We start from the raw sequence: 24,102 nt of genomic DNA on the forward strand, positions 1-24,102 counted from the left end.
GCTAGGGGCCACGAGAATATTATATAGTACTTATTAATTGATTCAGTAATAGGGAGATAGATCATATGTTAGACCCTAAACACCATTCAGAGATTGACACATTAGTAACAGCATGAACTAAGTGTTTCTTTTAACTAATCTGTGTATAATTTGATACAAAATATACTGGCTATATCTACAATGCAAGCTGTTTTCATTATCTATTTTGTATCTTGTTTTTAACTTGCTTTTACTTTGTACTGATATTGTGTAGAACATGAAAAGGATTTTAGTATAGCATAAAGATTTTAGTGTTGTAACAAGAATGTAGTTTGAGTAGTTCAGCAACAGACTTGGCTCAGATGCTAATTAAGTGATATCACTACAGCAGTTGTTTTTCCCGCCAGTTAGTAGTTATAAGGCATGTACATTGATAGATTGATTGATTGATAGATTATTTTCAATAAAACCTTTTTCATATTTTTAAGTCCTGAGAGTGCTGATCTTCTTTGGGTGGATGGAGATATTATATTGATCGTGCACCCACGATCGTGCACCCACGATCAATATAATACATAGAGCTATATATATATATATATATATATATATATATATATATATATATATATATATATATATATATATATATATATATATATATACATATATATATATATATACATATATATATATATATATACATATATATATATATATATATATATATATATATATATATATATATATATATATATATATATATATATATATATATTTTCCATATGTGTTTAAAAATAAATAATTCATCATAATGTCTTAAACCAAACGAGAACTTTGCTAGTAGGCACATTGATGCAAAAAGTAATTTTTCTCTGCTCATTTAGATTGTTTGGGCAAATACCCAAGCATTGATGACTCTAAAGAAAGAATTGAATGGCTTTAAGTGAAAACTATTTATAAAAGAAACCATGCATACTAAAACAATGTACACTAACATTTACATGATGTGCATATTTAGTTCACTGAGTCTAGGTAACTGTTGCCTACTGTGCTGAAATATATTCAATGTTCCTGACTGATTTGCACACCAACATTTAGTCAAATATTTTGCATGATCAAGTTTCCTTGTGTTTTCAAAAGTAAAACTGACCTCCCATTGCCAGTTCAGGAATAAGTTATGAGAGAACAGCTGGCTGGTGTATGTTTACCACTAAAAAGTTCAGTGGTAATAGAGGTGTAATAGAGGCCAATATTGCTATCACTGTTTAAAAGAACACATGCACTACTAGAGACACATAAACTTGGGAAGTGATAAAAAAAAGTTAGGTTTGCATCTACATATTTCAATATAAAGTTAATAAAATAATTTCATTTGCACATTTCTGATATTTATGTGTTTTATTTAGCATTTCATTTGCCATATTGTCAAACACTCAAAGGATAAGATAAAAGAATTGCATTGCATGCTATTTGCCAAACATTTACAGTATGTTGGAATGGCATTAACTTGACACAAGTAGCAAAGGAGTATGTTTGACTGCTATGAGATCTGTGTGCTCTTATTTTTGCACCCAAACTAGTTATTTCATTCATAAATGAGTCCTAGAGATCTTAAACCTAAAACAACATCCATATGACATATGCTGCCATTTTACAAACAGAAAATAGTACCTGTGTTTTGGAATCTGGTCGAAGCCAAGGCAGTACACCATTGCGTCTCAACTCAGCCAACTTGGCATTCAGCTTGTGAGCAAGTACTATAGTCAACGGCATGCACTCCTCTGTCTCATCTGTTGCATAACCAAACATTAATCCCTACAATGTAGAATGTTAGGATATTAACTGAAAATATAGTTCAACTTACAGTTTCAGTGATGGTTTAATAACAGGAAGAATAGTACCTGATCTCCTGCTCCAATATCTTCTTCTTGCCTATCCAAATGAACTCCTTGTGCAATATCAGGAGACTGTTGTTCCAGAGCTACCAGCACATTGCAGGTCTTATAGTCAAATCCTGTTGAAAGGGAAAAGGGCAACACATTTAAACACGAAGTTTTAATTATTTTATAATTAAAAAATGTTTTGACCTCAAACTCTCCAACAGTGTATTTAAAAAATGTCTTGTGGATGCAGAGGGCCAATGCAATACAGGTTATACACTGTATTAATATGTAACCCTGCCTGGCACACCCATATATATAACTGGATCACACTGCATATAAAGAAAGCACTTACCAATGGGGTCCTAATGGAGTGCATGTAACAATCTAGAAAAATAGTCCATGCTGACTGACTCACCTACCTCTTAAAGTGACAGTCCCTGGAAAGGATATTTAAACCATAATTTGGTTCATTGAATAAAGTCCCTTGCCATAAGCTCTTAGTACCGCAGGTAGCACTACCTTCCCCAAAGTGCCTCTCCTTGGCACAAGGCAATTGCTCCCAAGTAGCAGACACCTATACAACATATATCTTTACATAGGGACCAGACACTTGTAACTCTAATATTTTTTGAAGAGGCGATCTACTCATGGATATGTTCTCATGTGACAGAGTTCACATCACACTCTTTACAATAGCTAGTTTAGTTACAGCTTGGCAGGTAGTGAGTTGATCTCTGGGTAGTTCCAGGCAGATCCTCATGGTGAGCCAGAAGAGGGACCACCTACATGCTCTCTCTGCGTATCTCAAGCAACTCCTATGTTCCCAGGCCCGGATTTGTGGAAAGGCCACCAAGGCCCATTTTTTTCTGCACTTGGGGGTAGTTAAACCAGGCAAACCTGGTACTGGTCTCATTAGTAACTGGAAAGTCCACATTATATGATCAGTCTTACCACACAAGTAACAATCAAGAACTCAGTTATTACCCTCCTGCAACAGTTTAACTCAGTAGAGGACCTCTCTGCAGCACACCCTGCAATGGTATTCCTTCTCACCTTTTTGTGTGACTAAACTTGGGGGTAGTTAAACCAGGCAAACTTGGTACTGGTCTCATTAGTAACTGGAAAGTCCACATTATATGGTCAGTCTTACTACACTAGTAACAATCAAGAACTCACTTATTACCCTCCTGCAACAGTTTAACTCAGTAGAGGACCTCTCTGCAGCACACCCTGCTATGGTATTCCTTCTCACCTCTTTGTGACACTAAAGGGCAAATTAATCAGAATGTGACATTAGAGTTTACCACAGAAAAACTTGCTTTTGTATTCAATCCTATGGGATTTTTAGAAGCATATTTATCAAATGGTGAATTTTACCCATTGATAAATGCACTTCTAAAAATCCCACAGGAATGAGAGTATAAAGTGAGTTTTTCTGTGGTAAACGCCAACCTCACATTTTGATTATGTGTTGGGCAGTCTTGGGCAGAGCTCAAAGTGCAGAAAACGTGGCCGACTGCCTGTTTTTTTGCATTTTGTACCCTACTCTACACTTAGGGGCCGATTCACTAACTTCGAGTGAAGGATTCGAAGTAAAAAAAATTCGAATTTCGAAGTGTTTTTTGGGAAACTTCGACCATCGAATGGGCTACTTCGACCTTCAACTACGACTTCGAATCGAAGGATTTGAACTAAAAATCGTTCGACTATTCGACCATTCGATAGTCGAAGTACTGTCTCTTTAAAAAAAAACTTCGACCCCCTAGTTCGCCATCTAAAAGCTACCGAACTCAATGTTAGCCTATGGGGAAGGTCCCCATAGGCTTTCCTACGTTTTTTTGATCGAAGGATATTCCTTCGATCGTTGGATTTAAATCCTTCGAATCGTTCGATTCGAAGGATTTAATCGTTTGATCGAAGGAATATTCCTTCGTTCGTACGATCAAACTATTTGCGCTAAAATCCTTCGACTTCGATATTCGAAGTCAAAGGATTTTAATTCCCAGTCGAATATCGAGGGTTAATTAACCCTCGATATTCAACCGTTGTTGAATCGGCCCCTTAATAAAGAACTCCCACAATTCTTCTTAAAACTAAGAAATGTAGCTTACCTTTTTCAGAATCATCATATCCAATGTACTTTATTGTGTCTCTAACAATTTTCTGATAGTCCACAACAGCTCTGGATGTTATTTCTCCACAAAGCAAAACCATCCCAGTTTTACAAACGGTCTCTAAAGTGAATAGTAGAAAACATGTAATGTGGTAATTAAAGTACCATAAATCCTATAAACTGCTCTCCTACCTGAAGTCTCAGGGCAGTGATCTCTATGTGTTATTTTTTTATGAGTTTTTTTATAAAATATTTTCTTTGACGTGGAAGTCCATGTTTGTTATAGGCTCTGCTGTATACAGCCATCTTTTATCAGCTTACTCACAAAGCCCTACCAAGTCAATTGTGGAACTTTAAATAATACTTATTCATGAACTGCTCACAAAAGTCTGTGGGACAGATTCTGATCAATCTATAACAAGGCGATGCAATTAATTATCATAAATATTGATTCAGAATGAGCTACAGCAATCACATTTTATCAATAACCTAGCAAAGCATGTCTCACTGGAAAGTGTATAAGTGTACTAGTTTGAGATAATTCCTGTATCTTTGGACAATTTTATTCAAATTGTCTGAATTTGCCTATTGATTAAATCAACAGGCCAGTTTGACTGAGCTTTTAAAATACAGCAAACACAGCAATAGGAATTGCAGAGCCCAGTGTCAGGAGGTATAGGTGAGCCCTGTCCATACCCCTGCAATAGACTAGGTGGTAAGGGCAGGGCCCAACTGAAGTTTGTGACTGCTGCTGCTCCCTAACTTACATACTTAAATGACTGAATGATGCATGATTTAGGAAATGGTTTGGGGCAGGAGATATGGGCAGAAACTTTTGCTTTCATTGTTCTACCTCAATGTATCAACGAATATCATACCACAAGCAACTTTGGCATCTGGATCCTGACTCAAATGGGCATCAAGAACAGCATCACTGATCTGGTCGCAGATCTTGTCTGAAAAAGAAAATATTAATATGGCTTATGAAGACTGAAATAAATTGCACATATAACCTGAGCAAATATAAACCCTTACTTAACACCCCCTACAACTTAGCTAGCCCTTAGTAAGAGATTTTGACATATTTTAAATAGTGTTACATGTTGCTTATATGTGATATCACATAAATTAGAAAAAAAAATTATGATCCCCACTTTGAGAACATAAACATGGGCATTAAATATAATGTTGTTGTATAACAACCCACGGAGATCATTATGTGGATAATTACATTAGGTAGAAAAATGAAAATGTAATTTAGTCTGAAATGGGCCATCTTTCCAGTCATTGTAGATACTGAGTGCTTATGTATTTCCCAGTAGAATATTCATACTTGTCAAGGAAATAGATTTGCATCTATTAATATGGAGCTGCCCTTTGTTGGCCCTGGAGGTGGTGATTATTAAGGGGGTATGCAATTTATGATGCACCCACATTAAAGGAACAGTTCAGTGTAAAAATTATAAATTTATAATAAATGGGTAAATATATAGGCTGTGCAAATTTAAAAATGTTTCTAATACAGTTAGTTAGCCAAAAATGTAATCTATAAAGGCTGGAGTGAGTGGATGACTAATACAATAGCCAGGACACAACTTCCTGCTTATTAGCTCTCTAACTCTAAGTTAGTCAGTGACTTGGCACATGGGATATAACTGTTCAGTGATTGATTGCAGTCCTTAGCATGCAGGTCAGATTCAAAAGCAAACAGTTATTACCCATGTGCCCCCTCCCCAAGTCACTGATTTGTTACAGCCTGGTAATCAGTCAGTGGAAACCAAGAGAGCTGCGAAGCAGGAAGTAGTGTTCTGGCAATAATGCTATATTTAATTTTTTTTTTATTTTGCACAGCTTATCTATTTACCCAGTTTTTATTGTTATACTGAACAATTCATTTAACACTACTAACAAGATCAGGATCCTCCGATCCCTTGTTAGCAGGAAGATTATGACAACTTTTTTCCCATAATCCTTGCATGATGGGTTTATTTTAAAAATGAACTGGGGTGCTTTTCAACAATTGATGTGGAGTAAAATAAATTTAGTGGTTTGGTCACAGGGACCAATAATCTAAAAACATAAGATGTAGCTCCCTTTATCTAATAACAGGGTGTCAGTTTAGGTTAACTGGATAAATATGGTGGGATGTCATGGTTTATTTAATCATTTGTATTATTTATTTACTTCTTTATGCTATCTGAATTGATCAGCAGTTAATACAAAGTAGGCTGGTATGAAATCAGTCAAAATAATTTAGGTAATCCTGGAATTGGACACATTCATTTCAGTAAATGGGAGTGCAGGAAGATTAATTGTGAAGTCAATAAACTGTCAGGTTTGGCAGTTGTTAGTATGTGCTAAAATTTGTGAAATAGCTGTCATGGATGGCTTTGTAATAAGATATGACATATAAATAGTAAGCTGGACCTCTAGTTCATAACTTCTCTAAGGGAACTTGCAATACTAAAACAAGAAATGCTATTAAGAAAAAGATACTTTGTTAAACGTATAGAGACTGATCATCTTTCACATCAGTTCCTGCATTAGTAAAGCTTACTGTATAATATAAGGTCCCTATGGCATCTAGTCACAAAACCAGTTACACTTCTGTAAGGAAACCCACGCAAGAAGGGCAAAAACATACAAACTCCACAAAAATTCACATCTTGAGTGTTTTCTGACTTATAAAAAAACATGAATGTAAAAAACTCGAATCAGTGTAATTGGGGGGAAAAACCGGAATACTCGTATTTATCTAGTTGTGTATGTGTACAGTATGTGTAAATGGTTCAAGGGACCTCTGTCATTGAGTTGTACATGATCTTGACAGATTTTACCTAATGTATTTTCAGATTCAAATTATTTCCAGCTTTAGGACATAATAAATCTCAACAATCGGGTTCTTTAAAAACCCCAAAAAATCGAGTTTTTAACTACAAAATTTGAATTTTTACTGAAAACTGCCCTTGAAAACTTAAATTTTTCGGTTAAAAAACAACTTGACCTTTAATAATAACCCCCATAGTAGTTATACAATACTATATTTGATTTTGATGTAGAATGCAGAAATATTAAGAAAATTATTAAAATGTATCAGGTGTTACTTGAGTTAAATATAAATGAATATCAGTAACTATAAATATTATAAAAAAAAAATAATTATTTAAAACTGAAGAAAATCCCAAAAAAAATCTTTTAAGGCATCAATTTCCAAATTGCGGATTTGCCATCCTAGGGGTGCATACCATGAAAGTCAGTTAGGGTAAATTTTGTTAAGATTCCTAGATATTCTTGTAACTATGGCTATGGCTATGGCTATGGCTAACAGTCCTGCTTTCAAATATGTTTAATCTTGCTATAAGTTATAATAAATGTTGAACCTTAAAGTGCTGGCTTGAACAAAAAAGTGGATACTGAAAGATCTTAAACATAAATGGAACAATGGTGTCTTTATGCTATAAAGTGCTATAAAGTTACTAATGTTGTTGAACTGCAACAAACGGAGACCACTTGAGGTGAAAAGATAATGTTTATATGAAACAAGCTCCATGGGTTCTGAGATCAGGAATCCACCCTCATTTAAGCAATCCAATTCTGAACAGACCTTGAATTGTGCATGGGGGCATTATAGTGCTGAAAACAGAATGGGCCTTTCCCAATCTGTTGCTACAAAATAAAAAAGATGTACTGAATTGTACCTGTACACCAATCCAGCCCATTCTTAATAGGCCCTGCACATAATAGATGTTAGGTTAGCCTCTGATCACCCACTAAAAACCCCACTCCTTATAAATAGTTATTGTGTCAACATTGCTATGGAACTCAGCAGTGGGTGTTCCAACTGAAGACATGTCATTTTAGATTGAGCATCTTGTGGACTATTCAAATACTTTTGGCTGTTTCGTGTAACTTTCTTTATGACTAGCAATATTTTGTTCCCATATCCTTATATTAATTACTAATTACACGGTTAAAAAATGTATCTACTTAACCAACTTTTAACAAAAACAATTTCTGTTTAGGCATTTTGGACTAGTAGGCGTTTGAGCAACATTGTTACAGTGTAACTGAATGTACTTGAAAAATAAACAGATAATGAAAGAAACATGGTGTTCTTTCTGCACTTGCCTTTTTCCTATGAATCCTATTTTATGCAAAGTCGCCAGTTTTTAAAGAATGATTTGTAAGATGTTCAACGTTTCTTTATAAAGTTGCCACATCAAAACCCTGACAAATAAAGCTTATACCTTACAAAGGTATGTTCCACATCATAGTCTCTATTACTACAAGTGGGACAACTAGGCAAAAGTCAACAAGAGTCCCAGCATCTCACACAGCACCTGTCCTTTTAAAAACTTCATAATTTCTATGAATGGCTTATTAGAAGGTTATAAGAGACTGACTAGGCACATCAATGTGCACAAACCAAGGGCATGTGTACATGCTAAATAACATCAGCCAGTAAATTAACCAGTATTACTTCTTCTTCCTTTTACAGTTGTTATTTTTGTCTCGCTATGGTCAGGTATTGTGAGAGCTTGCAGAACATCAAAAAATGTTGGCTCGTAGCAAAAGATGTAAAATGGAAATAATTACTCATATATACAAGTTTAATAACTGTTATCCAAAATGATCAAGACCTTGGGTTTTCTGTATAGCAGCTGGTAAAAGGTATGGAAAATCTTAGCTATAAGGAAAGACTGGCAATTTGGGTTGTTCACACTGGAGAAGAGGCACTTAAGGGGTGATATGATAACTATGTATAAATATCTAAGGGGGTCATTTAATAATCTCTCTAATGCTTTATTTACCAGTATGTCTTTCCAGCTTATGTGAGGTCACCCAATTCCGATTAGAAGAAAGGAGGTTCCACCTAAATATTCAGAAGGGGTTTTTTACAGTGAGAGCTGTGAAGATGTGGAATTCTCTCCCTGAATCAGTCATACAGGCTAATACATTAAATAGCTTTAAGAAAGGGTTGGATGGCGTTTTATCAAATGAGGGAATACAGGGTTATGGAAGATAGCTCATAGTACAAGTTGATCCAGGGACTGGTCTGATTGCCATTTTGGAGTCAGGAAGCTATTTTCCCCCTCTGAGGCAAATTGGAGAGGCAAATTGCCTTCCTCTGGAACAGTTCGGCAGGTTAAAATAGGTGAAAGATTGAATTGATGGAGGTGTGTTTTTTTTTTAACCTAACTTACTATGTTACTATGTTCGATCTTTCCGTATTTGATCTACATAACTTAAGTCTACTAGGAAATCGTGTAAATAAACGCAATAGGCTGATGTTGCTTACAATAAGCATTAATTATATCTTAGTTTGGATCAAGTACAAGGTACTTTTTTATTACAGAGAAAAAATAAATCATTTTTAAAATTTTGGATTATTTGGATAAAATGAAGTCTATGGGAAATGGCCTTTTTTGTAATTCAGAGTTTTCTGGATAACTTTCTGGTTTACGGATAATGGATCCCATAACTGCATTTGCTAATCGTATTTTTTAAGAGATATATTAGCTGTTGGTTATGATTTTTTTCAGTGTTCAATGTGTAGTATCTCCAATATACTTTAATTTAAAAATGTCTACTGTTTTTATAATAAACCTGACTGTAAGCAGTGAAATTCCCCCTTCTTTTACTGCTGTGGATAGGAATTGTCAGACGGTCCCCAACTGCTGTGCAGGTAAACAATCATACTTTCAAATGGCAGGGGGAGCCCCCCCCACTTTACTTCCCAGAACTCGAGCAGCATTGTTGGATTCCCTGTAGAGATTTAGTGTAGTCTTTATATTCTGATTATTAATCAGTTTTGCTGTATTGGATTCTATGGCAGATATTATTTGACTTGTGCTGTTTTGATAATTTATGACGATCCCGAAGCTTAACCTCCCAACTGAAGCCCAGACCACACTGAGCATGTACAAGTCTTGATATTGCAGAAATGTCTAACAAAGTTACAAGATGACATTGAAAGCATAAATCATTTGTCTTATTAGGTTAAGTTCATGTTTATATTTAGTATACAAAATACAGCATTTCTAACATTATACTTTAGTTGCCCTTTAAATAGACCACAAGTTTCCTAATTTAGATTGTGAGATCTGTTAGCAGGTACCTCCTTCTTCCTGTGACCCTTAACACGTGGAATTTAGGGGGTTATTTATCAAAGGACGATGTTAGGTTTTTTATATCTCGAATTAACTCACAACTTGAATCTTATTTAAGAAAAAACTCAAATGAAAAAACTTGATTCTGCAAGATCAAGTTAAGAAACCCGAAAACTCTAATCATGTTGTCTGTGGGAAAAAAAACTCAAAATGCTCGAATTATTCGAGTTTTCCAGCAAAACTTGCCGATAGAAACTCACACATCATGCAGGCTATTAACATCTTCAAATGGTTCAAGGGACCTCTGCCATTGACGCCTACATGACCTCGACAGGTTTTAGATGGTGTATTTTCGGATTCAAGCAGTTTACAGGGTCGAGGTATAATAAATCTCAAAAAATTCTAGCTTTTTTTTATACCTAAAATGTGAGCTTTGACCAAAAAAAATCAACAACAATTTTCATGGAAAACACAACTCGAACCTTAACAAATAACCCCCTAAATATTTATAAATATGTTTATTTATTGCAAAATGTTCCTTCTATTGCAGAAATGTACAGCACTGTGTATACAAGTAGTGCCTTAATAATAAGGATGAACATATATAGAGTTGTTGGGATACCTTTAGAGGGTAAGGGGATGAAAGTACTGGATGGTGGGTACCAGCATAAAGCTACTTAGGAACAAATTTTAAACTACTGCTTATTACTGCATTATTACTGCATTATATTTGCTTAATTCCAGGAAAGCATTTACTAGAACATAATTTGCTCCCATATAAAAATACATTTGTATCATTTAAATAAGTACTACGATCGTACAATGAATAAAATCCTCCGACTTCGAATTCGAATGTCGGAGGATTCTATTCGATCGTCGAATTTCGAAGTATTTTCCACTTCGAAATTCGACCTTTGATAAATCTGTCCCTGAATAGCCAGTTAGCTGTTCAGATTGCCAGTTTGTCAAGATCCTGTTGCAAGGATGCCACATCCTGAATGGAATTTAGTTCAGAAAGCAGTCGTTTGTGGGGCATGGTATCAAACGCTTTGGCAAAATCCAAATAGATCACTCACAACTGAGTTCATAAAGTATGGAACTAAGGAACATAATCATTCTTTTCTTAAATATTTTTGTGGTAGAAAGATGACAGCACTCCTTGAAGCTCCCCTCGTGCCTATTGACATGACAGTGGGCAGTGACTACCTCAAACGTCAGTCAACACAGGAGCTGCCCTCTGCAGTGACTAAACGCAGACAGACGATCCTCGTGCAGTAGCATGACTGCTTTCCAAAGCAAATTCCACAGTTTAAACATTTTAAAAATTGCAGCTGACGATAATTAGTTCAGTATTTTATTCAGGCACCTGCCCTTAAATATAAGAAGTGCAAATACAGTATATTCACAAATAAAAGCAATTTAATAATAAATTTAGATTACTATAAAGACAGATCCACTGTTGTACGTGTCCTATAAGGTTTGCAGAGTATATCAACGGACAAACAACCATATCTCAACTCATCAAAGTCAGTTATGGCACTCCATGTGACCATCTGTATAATTAATTTATTCCAATGATATTTAAAGATGTGTTAACATAATCTTGATTCAAAGGGGGCTATAAAGTCCTTGCTACCTCTAAGAAATCACTACAGTATATGCCCTTTCAGAAATACCTGGACTACTTCTCAATGTAACTTTAATGCAATATCAACTTACCAGGATGACCTTCTCCAACAGACTCAGATGTAAACATAAATGCTCCTACATCTTTCAATGTGTGTTCCTGTATATAATCAACTGGTCCATTCATTTTGTTTGGGAGCAATCTATAGCTGGAAAAGCCTATGTTCCAGTGCTGTTTATAATTTTAAGGCTGACAGCTGGTAGCTGTTTTGTCAGCAATCCTGTAAGGTCTTGCAGCTGCTAGTAGCTTAGTAACTTTGCTGTGTTTGTATTAGAATGTACCCGCCTATGCCTGTGTCACTGACTTGTATGAGCTGTCAGTCAGGGTGCTTACGCCTATATTTGGGAAATAAATGTTTTCCATTACCATGTGAGACATTTGAAACAAACTTTTTGTGCATTGTATGTATTACATGTTGGTGCAGTAATTAGGTATTATTACATAAAGGAGCCAAAGAAAAAGACTTTGAAGAATTTTCGCCTCGGAAGGCTTTGCGCAACTTCAACAGACATTAATTTGCAGTGAATATGTGTGTTCATCAAAATGTGAAGTTTCATCTCGGCAGATGAAAGCTGATGACGTTTCACCAGTGAAAATTCGTCAGCGTGGACATTTTAAGCACATTTTTGCGAGCGTAACTTTCTTTCTAACGAAACTTTGTTAACAAACTTTAACAATTTAATATGGCGGGTACATATATGTTGTTGAAATGAATGGAAGTGGCCACTTATTAAAAACAGTTACAATTTTTAAACATAATCTCACATTAAAATATGAAAAAACGCCCTGTCCTTTTTATGACTTTTCGGCATACAGAATATGGTGTCACTGACATGTGATTGTTGAAGATGTAGCTTCATCTTATCAATTCGCCAGGTATAACCTGGCTAAACAGACCCTGGTGAAAAGGGTAAGGTATTGTAAAGTTCGTACTTTGATGAATTAGCGGAGTAACAAATGTTTGCTTGGGGAAAGGGCGCAAAAGCTCAGCTAGCGCTGAGCTGTTTTGCTAGCGAAATTGTCCTCTACACCTTTTAGTAACATACATAGTAAGTAAGGTTGAAAAAAGACACATGTCCATCGAGTTCAACCTTTTTTTTTGATCCAGAGGAAGGCAAAAAACCCATCTGAAGCCTCTCCAATTTGCCTTAGAGGGGGAAAAATTCCTTCCTGACTCCAAAATGGCAATCGTACTAGTCCCTGGATCAACTTGGACTATGAGCTATTTCCCATAACCCTGTATTCCCTTACTTGCTAAAAAGCCATCCAACCCCTTCTTAAAGCTATCTAATGTATCAGCCTGTACAACTGATTCAGGGAGAGAATTCCACATCTTCACAGCTCTCACTGTAAAAAACCCCTTCCGAATATTTAGTAAATTGCCGATGTCCCTGCAAATTGTCTTTTTGCCGAATTTTCGCTAGCGAAACCCACTTCGCCCTTAAGTAAATCTGCCCCCATGTATTTCCAAGGCAGATGACCCAGGACACATGCAACATCAGATCATCACTTGTTTTTTAAATTTAGCAAATCAGCTTTGAAGAGATCATCTAAATCACTCAATTATTAATTCATAGCATAATTAAGTTGAAGTCCGTCAAGTTCAGCCCCTCCAAATAAATCCAAGAGCACATACTCACACACAACACACACAGATGGCTTCTGGTCCAACGATCCATTTTACCCCCTCTTGTAAAAAGGATATTAAAAGTTACTGAGGAGTTTCATGACCATATAAAAACATGAGGCAGAAGGCCGAGTGTTTTTATACAGGTCATGGAACTCCGAATATCCTCATATTTTGCAACAGGGGGTACTTTATTATAATACACAAGTTTCAGTGAGTCATGTGACTCACTGAAACTTACATCACTACTCACCGTTTAAAACTTATGACATCAGTACTCACCGTTTATAAGGATATAATTTACAAGTTTTTCATTGCTTTTGTGTATTATAGAAAAATAAATGTCTCAGTAGCAGTCTATAATGCCCTCTAATGTATTTATAAAGAATAATCGTGTCCCCCCGCAAGCGTCATTTCTCCAGAGAGAACAACCCCAACCTTGACAATCTACCCTCATAGTTTAAATCTTCTATCCCCTTAACCAATTTAGTTGCTCGTCTCTCCAGCTCATAAGGACCAGATCCCAAAACAGCACTGCATACTCCAGGTGAGGCCTTACCAGGTACCTGTAGAGAGGCAAAATTATGTTTTCATTCCATGAGTTAATGTCCTTTTTTATTCAAGACAGTATTTTATTTGCTTTAGTAGCATTGACACTGCCTGAAATTAGACAACTCCTAGATCCTTTTCAGTTAAGGAAACACCCCAACACACTGCCATTTAGTGTATCATTTGCATTTATATTATTTCTGTCAAAGTGCATAACCTTGCATTTATCAACATTGAGCCTCATTTTCCAGTGTGCTGCCAAGTTTTCTAATCTAGTCAAAGGAGTAACTGGCATGGGAATAGAAGCAGGTTGCCTTGTGTATACTGAGTCTTCTTTTGTTAGCATTACTTCAGTTTAGATGAGTTTGAAACAACCCTAAATTACCAAATGAAACTAATAATCCAAAAGGCTCTGTATTAGTGGAAGGCAGTCTCACATAATAGACAATTTAAAGGAGAACTAAACTCTAGAAATTAATAAGGCCCATACTGCTCAGGGCTAGGGATGTAGCGAACGTCGGAAAAAAAGTTCGCGAACATATTCGCGAACTTGCGCAAAAATGCGAGCGGTTCGCGAACGGTTCGCGAACCCCATAGACTTCAATGGGAAGGCGAACTTTAACATCTAGAAAAGACATTTCTGGCCAGAAAAATGATTTTAAAGTTGTTTAAAGGGTGCAACGACCTGGACAGTGGCATGCCAGAGGGGGATCAAGGGCAAAAATGTATCTGAAAAATCTGCCTGTGTGTGCTTGGAAGAGATAGTGTAGGGGGAAGAGCTGTTAGTGATTTCAGGGACAGATGATAGTAAGCTTGCTGGCTTAGTAATTCTGCTTGATACTGCTCTGTATTGGAGGGACAGAAGTCTGCAGGGATTTGAGGGACATTTTAGCTTTAGGTAGCTTTGCTGGCTAGTAATCTACTGTTCTCTTTAAACAACTTAGCCAGTACGTTGACCTTTGGTAGGCATTGGTTGCCCAGTTTTTTTGGACGCAGCCACGAAGCACAGTTGCCAGAAAAAAAAATATTTGCCAATATAACAATGCTGAAATAGTCATTTTTCGCCACTACGTTGACCTGTAGACATTTTTGCCCAGTTTGTTTGACGCAGCCAATGAAGCACAGTTGCCAGAAAACTTAGCCATATAAATGCTGAAAATATAAAATTTTATTTGCGTTGCAGCCACTGAAGCACACAGAGGCCAGAACAAGGATTTACCTCAATTGTAAGGGCAATTTAGGAGAGAAAGCGTGGTATAAATGTGATAAATTTTTTGTAGATTGCAGCAACTAAATGAGAACACCAGATGCGTCACTATCACAGAATTTATCATTTAATGACTGAAATTTAATAGTATAGTGCCCAATATGAAGAATTATGCATTGTTTCTCTATATTGAGTTTTCGCAAGCCTATCCTCAGATGCATCAGCATGCAATGCAGGAAAAAATATTCCATCTGTAATTGAAATGCTGTATGCCATAACGTGAGTAGCTATAACTGTAGTATTTTGGCTATAAATAAAATGACTTTTAGGTAGTTTTTCAGCAGAGGGTGTCATGTTATTAAGGGCTAATTAATTTTTTCTTGGTTTACTCTTTTTTGTCAAGTTTACTATTGCTGGAAAAAACTTGGAAGCGCCACATGAATTGCCTTTACTCAGGAATAGGTGAGGCAGAGCTCGTGTGCTCTGAGGTCCTTTGTTAGGCACTAAGACAGGTGAGGCAAACAATGCTCTCATACTTGACAGACACAAAGTGCTTCTAGTTTAGTAAACAATATAACAATTGTTTTAATTAAATGCTAGTAAAATAGTCATTTTTTTTTAGGTGATGGATCGCAGCCAATGAATCACAGAACAGATTGCCAGAAAAAATTATTCCATATAAATGCTGAAAAATATAAAAATGAGCATTTTTTTGCGTCCCCTGCGACCATTCATTGTTTATGCATCTCAGATGTGCTGAAAAATAATTATCCTATTGCTTCCATGATGCCGTAAACATAATATATAAACATCTTTTTGTGGCTGTTGGTACCAGTCTCGAATGAAGCACAGCTAGAGAACAGAAATAATAATTCCTTTAATTGATGCAAGCAGGATCCAAAATAGCAGTTGAACAATATATTGAGTGTTTTTTTTTTTTTTGAGTTTTGCAAGTTCATTTAGAAATGGCACAGGCTCTCGCGTAGAATCAACACTTATGCCCATATAAATGCAGAAAATATGCATTTTTTTGGTTGCAGCCACTGAAGCACAGAGGCCAGAAAAATTATGCCATATAAATGCAGAAAATATGCATTTTTTTGGACGCAGCCACTGAAGCACAGAGGCCAGAAAAAATTATGCCATATAAATGCAGAAAAAATATGCATTTTTTTGGTTGCAGCCACTGAAGCACAGTTGCCAGAAAAAATATGCCATATAAATGCTGAAAATAGTCATTTTTTGCCATACGTTGACCTTGTAGACATTGTTTGCCCAGTTTTTTGGTTGCAGCCACTGAAGCACAGAGGCCAGAAAAAATTAAACCAGTAGGGTTTGCACCCTAGTTTGTAACGGTGGCGGAGGGAGGAGGAGGACGCTAAAGGACAGCTGTGTGTGGAGTCATGAGGCTTGAAGAGAAGGACAGCTGCATAGAAGTCAGAACAAGTCTTCCGGCGTGCAGTAACCCTCCGAGATCCACCCCTCATTCATTTTAATAAAGGTCAGGTAATCGACACTTTTGTGACCTAGGCGAGTTCTCTTCTCAGTTACAATCCCTCCTGCTGCACTGAAGGTCCTTTCTGAGAGCACACTTGAGGCTGGGCAAGACAAGAGGTTCATGGCAAATTGTGACAGCTCTGGCCACAGATCAAGCCTGCGCACCCAGTAGTCCAGGGGTTCATCGCTCCTCAGAGTGTCGATATCTGCAGTTAATGCCAGGTAGTCCGCTACCTGCCGGTCGAGGCGTTCTTTGTGGGTGGATCCAGAAGGGTTGTGGCGCTGCCTTGGACAGAAAAACATTTGCATGTCTGACGTTACAGACTGGCCAAAGGGCTTTGTCCTTGCAGGTGTGCTCGTGGCAGGATTACTGGCACCTCTGCCCCTGGAATGTTGATGAGTTCCTGAAGTGACATCACCCTTAAAAGCATTGTACAACATGTTTTGCAGGCTGGTTTGTAAATGCCGCATCTTTTCGGACTTGTGGTATGTTGGTAACATTTCTGACACTTTATGCTTGTACCGAGGGTCTAGTAGCGTTGCGACCCAGTACAGGTCCTTCTCCTTAAGCCTCTTGATACGGGGGTCCTTCAACAGGCATGACAGCATGAAAGACCCCATTCTCACAAGGTTGGATGCAGAGCTATCCATCTCCGCTTCCTCATTATCAAGGACTGCATCATCCACGGTCTCCTCCCCCCAGCCACGTACAAGACCAGGGGTCCCCAAAAGGTCACCACTAGCCCCCTGGGAAGCCTGCTCCTGTTGGTCCTCCTCCTCCACAAAGCCACCTTCCTCCTCTGACTCCACTTCTGGCACCTCTCCCTGCGTTGCAGCAGGTGCCTGGGTTCGTTCTGGTGATTCCGACCAGAAATCGTGCGCTTCCAGCTCCTCGTCACGCTGGTCTACAGCCTCATCTGTCACTCGTCGCACGGCACGCTCCAGGAATAAAGCGAAGGGTATTAGGTCGCTGATGGTGCCTTCGGTGCGACTGACCATATTTGTCACCTCTTCAAAAGGTCGCATGAGCCTGCAGGCATCGCGCATAAGCACCCAGTAACGGGGGAAAAAAATCCCCAGCTGTGCAGATCCAGTCCTACCACCCAGTTCAAAAAGGTACTCGTTGACGGCCCTTTGTTGTTGCAGCAGACGTTCCAACATAAGGAGCGTTGAATTCCAGCGAGTCTGGCTGTCAGAAATCAAATGCCTGACTGGCATGTTGTAGCGCTGCTGAATGTCAGCAAGGCGTGCCATGGCTGTGTAGGAACGCCTGAAATGGGCCGACACCTTTCTGGACTGGGTGAGAACGTCCTGGAATCCTGGGTACTTGGAGACAAAACGTTGGACTATTAAATTTAACACATGTGCCATGCAGGGCACATGTGTTAAATTGCCTAGTCTCAACGCTGCCAACAGATTGCTTCCATTGTCACACACCACTTTTCCGATCTGCAGTTGGTGTGGGGTCAGCCACCGATCGGCCTGTGACTGCAGAGATGACAGGAGTACAGATCCGGTATGGTTTTTGCTTTCCAGGCACGTCATCCCCAAGACAGCGTGACAACGGCGTACCTGGCACGTCGAATAGCCTAGGGGGAGCTGGGGGTGCACAGGTGTGGAGGAGGAGAAGGAGGACCCAGCAGCAGAGTAAGAAGAAGAAGAAGACGAGGTAGAGAGCGATGGAGGAGTAGAGGTGGTGGCAGAACCGCGTGCAATCCGTGGCGGTGACACCAACTCCACTGTTGTTGTTGAGCTACCCATTCCCTGCTTCCCAGCCATTACCAAGTTCACCCAGTGGGCAGTGTAGGTGACATACCTGCCCTGACCATGCTTGGAGGACCATGCGTCAGTAGTCATATGGACCTTTGGCCCAACACTAAGTGACAGAGATGCGGTAACTTGGCTCTGCACATGTTGGTACAGGTGTGGTATTCCCTTTTTAGAAAAAAAATTGCGGCTGGGTACCTTCCACTGCGGTGTCCCAATTGCTACAAATTTGCGGAAGGCCTCAGAGTCCACCAGCTGGTATGGTAAAAGCTGGCGGGCTAAGAGTGCAGACAAGCCAGCTGTCAGACGCCGGGCAAGGGGGTGACAGTCAGACATTGGCTTCTTACGCTCAAACATGGCCTTCACAGAAACTTGGCTGGTGGCAGATGACTGGGAATGGGAACAGGTGGTCAAGGTGGAAGGCGGAGTGGAGGGTGGTTCAGACGGGTCAAGGAGAGCAGAGGTAGAGCAGTAAGATGCTGGACCAGAAGGAGTGTGGCTTTTAGTTTGCCTGTTGCCTTTGAGGTGTTGCTCCCAAAGTGCTTTGTGCTTGCCGCTCATAGAAGTTGTACCTATGTGGCTGTTGGGCTTACCAAGGCTCAGTTTCTGACTGCACTCATTGCAAATTACAATGCTTTTGTCAGAGGCACACACATTAAAAAAATCCCACACTGCTGACTTTTTGGAAGTGTGCGATCTGGCGGTAACAGTAGAAGTTGGCGGAGTTGGCGGTATTGGCGGCAATGGCGGGTGCGTTGGCCGGCTGAACACAGGTGCCGATACATGTTGTTGCCCTACTGATCCCTGCGGGCTGTCCTCCCTGCTTCTTCTAAGTCTTATTCTCCTACTGCCTCTCTGACTCTCCGTCTCTCCATCTGAACTACCCTCCTCTTGCTCTCTTCTACTAGGCACCCACAAAACATCAATCTCCTCATCATCATTCTCCTCAGATGCATCAATTTCTTCTGACACATCACAGAAGGAAGCAGCAGCGGGGACCTCCTCCTCATCACTCATTATGTCCATCTCTATCGTGTTCTCTGCCAGAATTAAATCTGGTGTAAGGTCCTCATCTCCTTCATCTTCTTCTGGCAATAATGGTTGCGCATTACTCAGTTCAAGAAACTCATTGGAAAATAACTCCTCTGACCCCAGTGAAGAAGGGGCACCGGTGGTGGAGGAAGTGTTACGTGGGGTGGCCATAGCAGTGGAGGATGAGGAGGATGTTGTGGTAAAGTTAGAAACGGTAGAGGATGGGGTGTGCTGTGTAAGCCAGTCAACTACCTCTTCAGCATTTTGGGAGTTCAGGGTCATTGGCTTTTTAAAACTGGGCAATTTGCTAGGGCCACAGGATTGCATAGCAGCACGGCCCCTAGCACGGCCTCTGCGTGGCGGCCTGCCTTTGCCTGGCATTATTTTTAAAAAAACAACAACAACAACAACAAAAACTCAGTTGGTTTTTCTGGAAACGATAATACACACAGCTAGATGGCGGGTTGAAGAAAACACTGTGCAAATAATGCCTACAAGGTCAACGTATACACTACTACAGCGGTGGATACGGATTACGTAAAATATATGAATGCTGCTTGAAAAAAAGTAACTCAAGTGGTTTTTCTAGAGACGATAATATTATCAATATTTAGACAAAATGTGAACAAGCTCACACAGCTCGATGGCGGGTTGAAGAAAACAGTGTGCAAATAATGCCTACAAGGTCAACGTATACACTACTACAGCGGTGGATACGGATTACGTAAAATATATGAATGCTGCTTGAAAAAAAGTAACTCAAGTGGTTTTTCTAGAGACGATAATATTATCAATATTTAGACAAAATGTGAACAAGCTCACACAGCTCGATGGCGGGTTGAAGAAAACAGTGTGCAAATAATGCCTACAAGGCCAACGTATACACTACTACAGCGGTGGATACGGATTACGTAAAATATATGAATGCTGCTTGAAAAAAAGTAACTCAAGTGGTTTTTCTAGAGACGATAATATTATCAATATTTAGACAAAATGTGAACAAGCTCACACAGCTCGATGGCGGGTTGAAGAAAACAGTGTGCAAATAATGCCTACAAGGTCAACGTATACACTACTACAGCGGTGGATACGGATTACGTAAAATATATGAATGCTGCTTGAAAAAAGTGACTCCGGTGTTTTTTCTGGAGACGGTAATATTATGGATATTTAGACAGAATGTGAACAAGGTCACACAGCTCGATGGCGGGTTGAAGAAAACAGTGTGCAAATAATGCCTACAAGGCCAACGTATACACTACTACAGCGGTGGATACGGATTACGTAAAATATATGAATGCTGCTTGAAAAAAGTGACTCCGGTGTTTTTTCTGGAGACGGTAATATTATGGATATTTAGACAGAATGTGAACAAGGTCACACAGCTCGATGGCGGGTTGAAGAAAACAGTGTGCAAATAATGCCTACAAGGCCAACGTATACACTACTACAGCGGTGGATACGGATTACGTAAAATATATGAATGCTGCTTGAAAAAAGTGACTCCGGTGTTTTTTCTGGAGACGGTAATATTATGGATATTTAGACAGAATGTGAACAAGGTCACACAGCTCGATGGCGGGTTGAAGAAAACAGTGTGCAAATAATGCCTACAAGGCCAACGTATACACTACTACAGCGGTGGATACGGATTACGTAAAATATATTATGGCTGCTTGAAAAAAGTGACTCCGGTGTTTTTTCTGGAGACGGTAATATTATGGATATTTAGACAGAATGTGAACAAGGTCACACAGCTCGATGGCGGGTTGAAGAAAACAGTGTGCAAATAATGCCTACAAGGCCAACTTATACACTACTACAGCGGTGGATACGGATTACGTAAAATATATTATGGCTGCTTGAAAAAAGTGACTCCGGTGTTTTTTCTGGAGACGGTAATATTATGGATATTTAGACAGAATGTGAACAAGGTCACACAGCTCGATGGCGGGTTGAAGAAAACAGTGTGCAAATAATGCCTACAGGGCAAATAATGCCTAAAAGGTCAACTTATACACTACTACAGCGGTAGTAAAATAAAAAAAAGTAAAATAAAAAAAAATGAATATTAAAAAAAAAAATTAAAGTTGGTGCTGCTGAACTACTAGGAGCAGCAGATTAGCACACCAGTCCCACTCCCCAACACTGCTAGACTAATAGCACTGGGCTCTTATAGTAGTAGTAGTAGTAGTAGTAGTAAAACAACAAAAAAATAAATAAAAGCAGTCCTTACAAGGACTACTGTTATTGCAGCAGTCAGCAGATGAGATCAGAAGCAGGACAGCTGCCCACTGCAGCTACATACAGAGCACTGCAGTAGAAGGTAGATTACTAGCCAGCAAAGCTACCTAAGCTAAAATGTCCCTCAAACCCCTGCAGACTTCTGTCCCTCCAATAACAGAGCAGTATCAAAACGATTACTAGCCAGCAAACTTTCAACTGTCCCTGAAATCACTAACAGGCAGCAGCTCTCTCCCTACACTATCTCTTCAGCACACACAGGCAGAGTGAAAAAACGCTGCAGGGCTTCGGTTTTTATAGGGAAGGGGAGTGGTCCAGGGGAGAGCTTCCTGATTGGCTGCCATGTACCTGCTGGTCTGGGGTGAGAGGGCAAAAAAAAGCGCCAACAATGGCGAACCCAAAATGGCGAACGTCGCGCGACGTTCGCGAACTTCCGGCGAGCGCGAACACCCGATGTTCGCGCGAACAAGTTCGCCGGCGAACAGTTCGCGACATCTCTACTCAGGGCTACTGTAAGTGCATTATTGTGTGATAATCAGTAGACTCTATACATTCTGGGTGATGTTATCAACAGTGAGTGATGACCATACACAGAATTAAAGAAGTTAATAGGAAAGAAGAGAAAGACAGAAGCTGCATTTAATGAATATAAACACTGTAATAAATGTTGTAAATCAGCAATCTGGAAGGCAAAGAAAGGAAATGAAGAGTTAATTGCGGTGGAGGTAAATATATTGATAGTAAAAAGATGCAGGTTGAGTCTGTTGCTCCATTAAATAATGGTACCAGTATGGTTGTAACAGATACAGAAAAAGCAAATGTGCTAAATCAGTTCTTTTCTTCAGTGTATACAATAGAGGAGTCTGAGTTCCCAGGCTCACTTCATAGCTGCACTAATGGCTCAGCTCAATCTAGTCAGTGGTTGACTCAGGATATGATTCATAAATCTTTAATAAAAATTAATGTAAACAAGGCTCCAGGGCCTGATGGCATACACCCCTGGGTTCTAAGAGAGCTTAGTTCAGTTTTAGACCAGCCCCTATTTCTGATTTTCTCAGATTCACTTTCATCTGGTATGGTGCCTATGGATTGGAGAATAGCTGATGTTATTCCAATATTTAAAAAGGGATTACAATCTCAACCTGGCAATTATAGGCCAGTAAATTTGACATTTGTGGTGGGCAAATTATTTGAAGGCTTGTTAAGGGATCACATTCAAAATTGTGTCCTAGTGAATGGCATTATGAGCAGCAATCAGCATGGCTTTTTGAAGGATAGGTCATGTCAGACAAATTTGATTGCTTTTTATGATGAGGTAAGTAAGATGCTGGACAGTGGGGGGGGCAGTAGATGTGATCTATTTGGATTTTGCCAAAGCGTTTGACTGGTCCCCCAAAACAACTGCTTTCTAAACGAAGGTCTGTTGGGCTTAATTAAGTCGTTTGCACATGGATAGGAAACTGGCTAAAGAGGGTGGTTGTTAATGGTACATTCTCTACTTGGAGTAAGGTTCTTAGTGGGGTCCCTCAGGGCTTGGTATCGGGTCCACATTTACTTAACTTGTTCATTAAGGGGAGGGTGTTGTAAGTAATGTATCAGTGTTTGCAGATGACACAAAACTATCCAGCCCAATTAATTCCATCCATTCCATCCATGTGGCATCCTTGCAACAGGATCTTGACAAACTGGCAATCTGGGCAGCTAAATGGCAGATGAGATTCAATGTTGATAAATGTAAAGTCATGCACCTGGGATGTAAAAATATCCAAGCCACTTATACCCTTAATGGGACTGCACTAGGCAAATCCATTATGGAAAAGGACCTTGGAGTCCTTATAGATTATAAATTTGGCTGTAGCAAGCAATGCCAGTCAGCAGAATCAAGGGCAAATAAGGTATTGAGCTGTATTAAAAGGGGCATAGAGTCATGGGAGGGGGTCATTCTTCCACTGTATAGAGCACTTGTAAGGCCCCATCTAGAATATGCCGTACAGTTTTGGTCTCCATCACTCAAACAGGACAATAGAGAGGGTACGGAGAAGGGCAACTAAGCTGGTAAAAGGTATGGAAAATCTTAGCTATGAGGAAAGACTGACCAAATTGGGGATGTTTACGCTGGAGAAGAGGGGTGATATGATAACTATGTATAAATATATAAAGGAATCATATAATAATCTCTCTAATGCTTTATTTACCAGTAGGTCTTTCCAGCTGACAAGAGGTCACCCATTCCGATTAGAAGAAAGAGGTTCCGCCTAAATATTCGGAAGGGGGTTTTTTACAGTGAGAGCTGTGAAGATGTGGAATTTTCTCCCTGAATCAGTTGTACAGGCTGATACATTAGATAGCTTTAAGAAGGGGTTGGATGGCTTTTTAGCAAGTGAGGGAATACAGGGTTATGGAAGAT

The 24,102-nt window shown here is 39.1% G+C and overlaps 1 protein-coding gene across 2 annotated transcripts in view; it reads right to left on the reverse strand.

The window, feature by feature from the left end:
- mat1a.L (methionine adenosyltransferase I, alpha L homeolog) overlaps nt 1-12,038 on the reverse strand; it is a 28,696-nt gene extending 16,658 nt beyond the window's left edge. Inside the window, exons 1-5 of one of the 2 annotated variants that reach the window (XM_018225543.2) lie at nt 11,805-12,035; nt 4,854-4,931; nt 3,974-4,096; nt 1,881-1,993; nt 1,651-1,794 (exon numbers count right to left, since the gene is read on the reverse strand). In XM_018225543.2, the coding sequence (XP_018081032.1) occupies nt 1,651-1,794; nt 1,881-1,993; nt 3,974-4,096; nt 4,854-4,931; nt 11,805-11,898 (552 nt within the window). In that variant the 5' untranslated portion in view covers nt 11,899-12,035. Of the gene's footprint in view, nt 1-1,650; nt 1,795-1,880; nt 1,994-3,973; nt 4,097-4,853; nt 4,932-11,804 lie in introns of both variants that reach the window. The other variant, XM_041568947.1, reaches the window with a different exon arrangement.
- Nucleotides 12,039-24,102: the final 12,064 nt, after the last annotated feature.

This window comes from Xenopus laevis, chromosome 7L (genome assembly GCF_017654675.1).
Source record: "Xenopus laevis strain J_2021 chromosome 7L, Xenopus_laevis_v10.1, whole genome shotgun sequence".
NCBI classification, from domain to species: Eukaryota; Metazoa; Chordata; class Amphibia; order Anura; family Pipidae; genus Xenopus; species Xenopus laevis.